This window comes from Scatophagus argus, chromosome 15 (assembly GCF_020382885.2).
Source record: "Scatophagus argus isolate fScaArg1 chromosome 15, fScaArg1.pri, whole genome shotgun sequence".
Lineage (NCBI taxonomy): Eukaryota > Metazoa > Chordata > Actinopteri > Scatophagidae > Scatophagus > Scatophagus argus.
Genome location: NC_058507.1, coordinates 20,467,646 through 20,476,582, shown reverse-complemented (window position 1 = coordinate 20,476,582; position 8,937 = coordinate 20,467,646). Strand labels below are relative to the sequence as shown.

The 8,937-nt window shown below is 40.1% G+C and overlaps 1 protein-coding gene across 1 annotated transcript; it reads left to right on the top strand.

Moving 5' to 3' along the window:
* The first annotated feature begins 1,109 nt into the window (after positions 1-1,109).
* dio2 (iodothyronine deiodinase 2) lies at positions 1,110-6,937 on the top strand. The gene is made up of 2 exons (XM_046413449.1): positions 1,110-1,581; positions 3,178-6,937. Exons 1-2 carry the CDS (start codon positions 1,357-1,359, stop codon positions 3,766-3,768), a joined length of 816 nt encoding a protein of 271 aa, XP_046269405.1. The 5' UTR covers positions 1,110-1,356; the 3' UTR covers positions 3,769-6,937.
* Positions 6,938-8,937: the final 2,000 nt, after the last annotated feature.

The window sequence follows — 8,937 nt, the reverse complement described above, 5'->3', positions numbered from 1 at the left end:
GATTGGGATAACCTACTCACCTAATGGGAAAACTGGTGTCTTCCACTCTTCGCAGTGTTTTTGATGTCTAGTGTTACAGATGTCGATCGACTGCAATCCCCAGTTTATTTATTTATTACTAATTTATTTATTATTATTGCCATTGTTGACCCTTTCACAGCTGGAGATGACTCAATAATTAAAGTCCATTAAGAGAATTAAATTATCAACCTAAAAGAGACTACCGATGGGTTTGTGCACATGCCACATGGTTTATTTATTGTGTTATTTTTTTATAGACCTTTTTGTATAATGACCATTCTCCATGTAGGCCTGGTTTTTTGCGAGTGAAGCTTTGGGGGTTCCTACTGCAGCATAATTAAATAGGCCCTAGGCCGGGCTCTGGCCCACCACCTGCTGGCGAGGAAACATTTTGGCCCTCGGTCTAAATTACTTGCCAGTCCCTGCCCTACATCCTTGGTGGGAGGACTATTTGGCTGATTGTAATCTGCATCCTCACCCTTAGATGCTGCTAAATCCTACTCGCTAGACCTTTAAATGTTGAAAAGGTTAACACATTGTGTTTTTCAAGCCATTTCAAGCCATGACCAAAATATTCTAGCTTCCAAAAATATCTTTCTGAGGTTTGTTTCTGTATCATGTCCTTGGCTAAACCTTCTTTTAAATAACTGATCATCTTTTAGATGACTGCTGAAGACATTTGGGTAGACTGAATATATTATAAATCAGGAACATCAAGAACTTACCTGGATTAAAACCAGTGACATGATCAGGATCAAAATGATTCTGCTGTTACATACATAAACATAAACTCATGATGTGTTCACTGGTGCACATGAAACATATGCAACCCATGCAGTACAAAAGCTACACGGTAATTATTTAAATATTTAATATCGTATAAACCAATGAATAGATAGGTTGGGTTTTTTTTTAAAAAAATAGATTACATTGTTTCATAAGATCAATAAAAATACAAATAGCTGAAAGCACATACACAAAAAAGTCGATTTCTGTCTCGTTCAGTCACTGTGCACGGAGCTGAGGGAGGAGAGGAGGGGGGAGGAGGGGACAGAGGGTATGCACTCTATCTGACGTCACAATCTTTCTACAAAGATAAGCCGCGTGGCTTAATATGAAGTAGCCTATAATGTTTGCCCTTTTAAGAAGACTGATACCGAGCTCCCGCGACTTCTCGTCACCTGAAGGTTAACAGAACATGCGAGTCATTCCTGATACACCTCACTCATTTTCCGCAAAAACTTTTGGAACAGTACATGGAACAGAGGGGGAATTATGAAAGGAGCAACTGAGACCTACGACTCACGCGCATAGACGCAGAAAGACAAAAAAAACATGGGAATGGCGAGCGAGAATCTGCTCGTGACACTCCAGATTCTGCCGGGGTTCTTCTCGAACTGTCTCTTCATTGCCCTGTACGACTCGGCGCTGCTCGTGAAGCGCGTCGTGTCGCTGCTCAGCTGCTCCAGGTTCGCCAGCTCCAGAGAGTGGCGCCCTATGCTGACCTCTGCAGGGCTTCGCTCCATCTGGAACAGCTTCCTTCTGGATGCCTACAAGCAGGTAAAGTCTCCGCCGACACGAAGTGAGCATCGCGGTGCCTTAAATCGACACTGGCACAAAACAATCGCAAAGTTTAAACTTTACGCATTTAGTCACCGCCTGCCTAACCTACGGCGCACAGGACCACCGCTTCACGTCTCCAAGTCCCGCATATGCTTACTTACTTATACATGTGTCTTCGCGTTGTCTTCGCATTCATATCAAAACTTTTTTCTTGTTTTTCTTGTGTGTGTGTGTGTGTGTGCTTTCAGCTCTTCGTGGTCACATGCTCACAATCAGTTCGTAGCCTATCAAGCTCCCGAGCTGCAGATTAACTAAGTAACATGGAGCCAACAATGTCAGGGGAAAACAGAGCGAAAAGCACGTGAATGACAGCAGCGCTACTGTCCACGCTGACGCCGTCTCATCCAGACTGCTATTTGTCGCCCTCTTTGTAGTTCGCTTCCGTCAACGCTGAGGTCATCGATCAGTTGAATCCAGAGTTTGTTTTATTACTCCGTTCTCACGAATTTGCACGCAAATATTTTCCATCGGCTCCATCATGTCTGTCTGCAGTGATGGGCTATGATGCCTTTATATGCTGTCAGCTGTTCTGCTGTTACCGTGGGCCATATTATGTATCCTGCTGGCAGGTTTGAAGTAAATGAAAATGGACGAGATGAGACTTATTTAAATTGCGTTGGAACAAAATGTGAATGAACAGATGTAGGGTTTGTTGAGGTTTGTGTTTAAGGCTTACTTAAGTGATCTTTATAAAAAAAACTTTTTAACGCGAACGACAGACATGACTCAATAAACGTTAAAGTCACTTTCATGGTGTTTAGAATTATTTTTCCAGATCAGATCTCCATGTAGGGCTGTGTGGGTATGTACATCCTGTGCTGGAAGACGTGTCTCACCTCTCTGAGAATTTTATTGACACTTTAATGATTATAATTAGTTCATCAAGTTTGGTTTCCATATGTAAGCTCCAGCGGAATGCTGCATTCATACTGTTAATCCAACCCAGAGCTGCTCACCTGTAGCCACATCCAGATAACACATTAGCATTAGTAGAAATTCCTTTGATTTCCTACTCAGAATTATATGTGTGAAGCTGGCATGAGTCTGTTTTTCACACTAAAAAGATATGACATGAATGCAGCATAACTACCCACTGTCAACCTGAGCTCAAATTTAATTAGCCAGGGTGTGAAAACACCTGTCTCGGTTCCAGGCTGACAACTGAAGGAAAAGAAAGCCTTTAATTTAGCTCTGTTCACCTTTCTCTCTTTGTATGCCTGTATGAATGTATCAACTTTAAAATGTGTTCATTTTATTGTTGTATCTGCAAAGTAGATTAATGTGCTTTTGTCTCCTTGTAGGATATAAGTAGGGTTGAGTATTTTATTGTACAAATAAAGAGTATGAACTGGAAAAATAAAACTGACATTGGCTGGTTAAATCAGTATCACATCAGTGAAACCCTAAACACACTGGCACATTATATACAGTTCTAGAGTAAGTAAATTATACAAATTATACCAAGTCTATATATATTATACAATCTCTTTGCTTTGAGTGAGTAATCACAAGTCCTTCTTTTGATCTCCTCAGGTGAAACTCGGCTGCGAGGCACCCAACTCCAAACTGGTGAAGGTGCCCGATGGCCCTCGATGGAGCAGCAGTATCAGTAGTATGACTAATGTGCCACCTGGTGCCAGGATCCGAAATGGAGATGAGTGCCGCCTTCTGGATTTTGAGTCATCAGATCGCCCTCTGGTGGTCAACTTTGGCTCAGCCACCTGACCCCCCTTCATCAGCCACCTGCCTGCTTTCCGGCAGCTGGTGGAAGACTTCAGCGATGTAGCTGATTTCCTGCTAGTGTACATTGACGAGGCTCACCCATCTGATGGCTGGGTGGCACCTCCCATGGGCTCTTGCTCTTTCAATGTCCGGAAACATCAGAATTTGGAGGAGAGACTAGGAGCGGCGCGCAAACTCATTGAGCAGTTTTCCCTGCCACCGCAGTGTCAGCTGGTGGCTGACTGCATGGACAACAACGCTAATGTGGCTTATGGTGTGTCCAATGAACGCGTGTGTATAGTGCAACAGAGAAAGATTGCCTACCTGGGTGGTAAGGGCCCTTTTTTCTACAATCTGAAGGCGGTGCGGCAGTGGCTGGAACAGAGCTACGGTAAACGGTAGGGACGAAGAAGGGCAGGCACAGAGGAGGACACAGCCCATATTTCAGGAGGGAAATAAGTGATTATTTTGTTTTGGATGAACATAACGGCAAAATCAAAAGGCGTGTTATGGTCAGTGAGGAAAAGTACATTTACTCAAGTACTGCACTTAGTGCAAATGTGAGGTACTTGTACTTTACTTGAGTATTTTCATTTCATGCTACTTTATACTTCTACTGCACTACAGTTCTGAGGGAAATGTTGTACTTTTTACTCCACGTTCATTTGATACCTGTAGTTACTAGTTACTTAGCAGATTCAGAAAGTAATACCAAATATAGTAAAACATAAATTGTGACGTAATGTTATGAACCAAGATAAAACTTTATTACGGTAGTCTCTTGGTAAAGCTCCCAGAGTGCCTGGAAAAAATAAAAAAATAAAAATAAGACACACCTTAAAATTGGATAACAAATGAATGCATTGATAAAACTATTTTAATTATTTAGTATGCATTATTCTGAAGTGGGCCATAATGAATACTTTTACTTTTTGTACTTTGAGTATGTTTTGATGCTAATACTTTTGCACTTTCACTGCAGAAAAATTTTGAATGCAGGACTTTTGCTTTTAACAAAGTATTTCTACACTGTGGTATTCCTATATAAATCAAAGACCTGAGCATTCCCTCCACCACTGGTTACGGTGATATCATCCCAAAAAGCTGTAATGAATTCATTTCCAAAATTTGTGGATTGGCTTCCTTTAATTTTGAAATCAGGCCAATTTTTCCACACAGCATTCAATTCAAACTGAGATGATGTAAATACATACATTGACTTTAGCCGGGCAGAGATTTTATTGGAATCAATATAAAAATGACAGTGTATATGTTTAATCTGTATTTATGTCTGCTTTAGCTGCTAAAATCATATTTCATGTGATTTCAGTCAACCAGCTGTAACAGGGAAGAAATCACAAGCTCCCATATTTAAATATGTATTATAAAGTATGATCTACCCTCATCCATCCTCCTTTGTTCATTTGCACAGCATTTAAACTTATCTTTGCTCTACATCTGTCTTCCTTCCCATAAAGTCCCTATCACCATGGAGGTTTTTATGTTATCAATACTGATTCAAAGTAGATTTAATGAATCTCTTTTGCCACTGATCGACAGGAAAAAACTTGAAAATGAAAGCAGATCTTTCCATTGTGGTCTAAGTAGGAAGCATGCACCTGCTCCAAGTCAGTATTTAGTAAATGAAAACTTTGGGAGAGGTTCATACATATGGACAGTGTAGTCCCCCTCACCATTCCTCTTCATAAAACTGCTCAAACCCTAGAATGGCTACATGGCTTCAAAAGCTACTAGAGCATATTCTTTCTTTCACTCTCTTTCCCTCTTCTACCTGAAGTCGTCTGTGGTTCTGACAGTTGATTTTATGACAAATGTACACTGTCCATTTCCAACAGACGTTACGTAGGGTTTTTTCTCTCTCCATCCTCTGACTCTGGCTTGTCAGTGACTTCAGACTTAGACTAGACTAATTCAATCCTCTTGACTACGCGCAAGTGGTCTCTAATTTACTTTACTTTAATGTGACTTCCAGAACCGACAGGCCGCACCACCAATCATTTGCCCAGTTCTTATTAAAAGGGATGCACATTTTTCTTTTTTTTAGAAGTGGCTGTGGCTCAAGAAGTAGAGCGGAGTTGTTCACTAATCATAAGGTCAGTGGATCTGTACCACTTTGACACTAAACGGTCAGTGTCCAAAAATGCTACCTTAAAGCTACTTTGAGTGTATGTTTGAAACCATTAAAAACCCCTTACTATTTAATACTTTCATAGATTCAGCTAGGTACTGTATGCATGCATTGCAGCTTATGACATTTTATGTTGGGATTTTCTCATTAGAATCTTATTCCACCATAGTCCTTAAGAGAGGAGAGAGAAGATGATAATGTTGTTGTTTTGACTGATTCATATTTAAATTGGAGTCACTTTCAGTTATCACCGTGAGCTCAAAGCAATAAGCTTTACAAACGGCAGTGTTTTGCAGATTTTGTGAGGCCACACACAGGCTGACCTGGTCAGTTGGTGGAGGTTGTGTGGACTGAGTGCAGTACAAAATGAATACTCAGACATTATTCATATTTTTCAGACAAAAAAAAAGAAAGAAAAATTTTGAATTCTTTCATTTTATTCACTGTTAAAATTCTCCTAAAATTACACTTGAATACAGTCAAAGATTACTGTAAAGATGCAAATACCATATTATTTATCGTTTCTTTATTATTATTATTTTTATTTACTTGATTGAACATCAGCACTGTCAGCTGTTTGTCAATGTGAGTCCAAAACTTTGGATCCAATCCAAAACTGACACATAACAGCTACTCAAACCAACATATATACACAGATTTCCCAGAAAACAAAAAAGATACCTGGTTGAAAAGTGACATGAGGAAAATTAGACCTGGTCCAAAAGGAGGCTGACAGGCCCAAATAGAGAGAGAGAACATCAGTACTGGTAGAAGCATACCCACTGCCAGGAACATCATTTTGAGTGGACCCAACACAACTGTGTAGGCATGTGATGTCTAGTTATCATATTTTATAAATGAGGTTCAATGTTTATGTTTTTCTCTTTTCAAATTTGTTGTATGTCTTAAAACTGAACGTTTTATTGTGAAGGTCACCTTTGATTTTTTTTTTTTTTTGATAACTTGAAACCATTAAATGTCCTTAAATATTTAAGTATTCAACATGTTAAGGTCAGTAACTCTTGAAAAATCAGTATGGCTATGTGGTTGAGATGGGTATGGGATGCTTCACACGGATCTGTCAGTCATTATGCTGACGTGATAGCATTAAGCTCCACAGGACTCACAGATGCTTTGCTCTGGTCGCAGTGACAGAAGTGTACCAATGAAAACCTTTGGCGAAAGAGTCCCTGACTCGGTCTCTGGTTGGATAATGAACTGCACCTGGTCAATGTGACAGAACCATAACATCTGTTTTCACTGTCAGACTGCTAAAACTAGTTATGATCAGTAATTGATATAAACAGCTTTGTTTTCCATTTAATCTACTTTATTACTGCTTAGTATCATGTTACATTTTTCTAATATGTCAAAGAAGAGAAATAACAAAGTGGAAAATAAAGGATGTTGTTTGCTGCTGAAGCTTCTTTATATGTTGTCTTTATGTCAAAGTGTTGTGGCATGCCTCTACTGTGTACACATATTGATAGGATGTAGATGCTACTCCACCAGGAAAGAATGAAGGACGCTGTGGAACATATGTTCAACACAGAGCATTAATTAACAGGTTTGGGTTTTAGGTACGTTATTAACGATGTTGAGATTGGTGTAATCATTTGAATACTGATTCATTCAAAGATGACTTAAGAGGTAGGTTTTAGCTATGGATGAAGATTGCTGAAAGTGTGTTGGAGATATGTGGAGACTGGTTTTCAGCAAGTGAAACACCTACTGGGTTGAAGCAATTTTGCATTTTTTTTTAATGAAGTTTGTTACAAGTTAAGTCCATCCATCCATTTTCTATACCGCTTATCCGTCAGGGTCGCGGGGAAGTTAAGTCATTAATGTAATTTAAAGTAATTTCAGATCAAATGGACAGAGGACTGTTGAATGCTTGGTGTGCAAACTACTGAGGTTTTCTTCAGGACAACTACAGAACTCTGTTAGAGCTACACTAGAAGCTGCATGAAAGTCTGCTTTGGCTGATCCTCTGTTCCACCAGGCTGAACTTTTGTTAAATCAGATTTACCGATTAATCCATGGAGATAAAAGCATTGCTGAGGCAGGACAGAGAGTAGTATAAAATACATGAAGAAAAGAGAGGCAGTGGGTTGGATGCAGTTGGTAGCCACACATGCTGTTGCCTTTCTGTCCAGCCTTTCTCTCCCAGTGACAGTCATTTTTTTTCAGCTGACTAATTCTCTCGCTTCTCCTACACTAATTTTTTTTTTTTTCTGTAACACAGGTTTTTGTGGAAACACTTTGGGAAATTAACCTGTTTACAAAAATGGCAGCTTGTGTACTCACCTGTCCTCTTACATGCAAGGTGTTGTGGTAACAGTCTGCCTTTAAGTTTCCTGGTGTCTTCTTCGTCTCCTTCCTGGGTGTTTTTGTTCCTCTTTCTCCTTGTGTGTGTGTGTGTGTGTGTGTGTGTGTGTGTGTGTGTGTGTGTCAGAGCAGAGCTGGACGGGGCTCACTTACTTTCTCTCTGTGCGGTTTCACCTATACACCTGCTGTCCATTACCTCCCAGTGAACTCCACCAGAGACTTCCTGTATTTAAACATTCATGCAGACTCCACCAGACTGTTTGAGTCTACATTGTGGAAAACTCTTCAGGCCAGCATGCACACTTCCTGACCCTAACCCTGTTCAGAACACTACCTCGGCCTGCCTCGCCCAGCTCAGCCTCCAGCCCCAGCTCCGTTGCTTCTTCCTCAGCTCTGGATACACCCCTGTACCTGTCTTTGTGTACTCCTCTGAAGCTTTTTCTTTCCCTGTTTGGATCTTCCTTGAAGTCGGACTCTTTGCTATGATTAATTCACTTGTTTGAACTTGCTGAATTTTAAGACCACCTGCTGTTATTTTTTGTGAATAAATTCTGGTTCAAACTCTTTATCTCAGCGTACTGCTTTTTTGGGGGGCCTTTTTTGAGTTAAACTTAACACAAGGGCCAGCCAGACATTCAATAATGCTGGAAAACGACACTGGGAAGGAAGAGACTAATTAGCTACACAAGTTCAAGCACTAAAGACAAGAAAAGAGGAGCTGGTGTGTGAGTTTGTGTTTCTTGTGAGCCTTCCAAAGCAAAGGAGGCTAGCAGTGAATGGTATGTGTGCAGAATTCTAACAGTAACCCTGTTTTCTTCTGTGCTTATACATACAGCTTTACTTATTTCATTTGTCTTCACTCTTCTATCTTTATATGACTCAGAAATCATTAAATCTGCCACCACGTGTCATGTTAATACTGTTTATTTAGCCCAATATCATAAATCAGAATTTCCTCAACGGGCTTCACAATTGTACAGTTTAAGATACTCTATCTGTAGACCCTCAGTTCAGATGAAAAAAAAAGGTATAGAGATACAAGGATAACAAGCACAAAAGAGATGATTTGGAAATTATGTTAGTGACTTGACCAC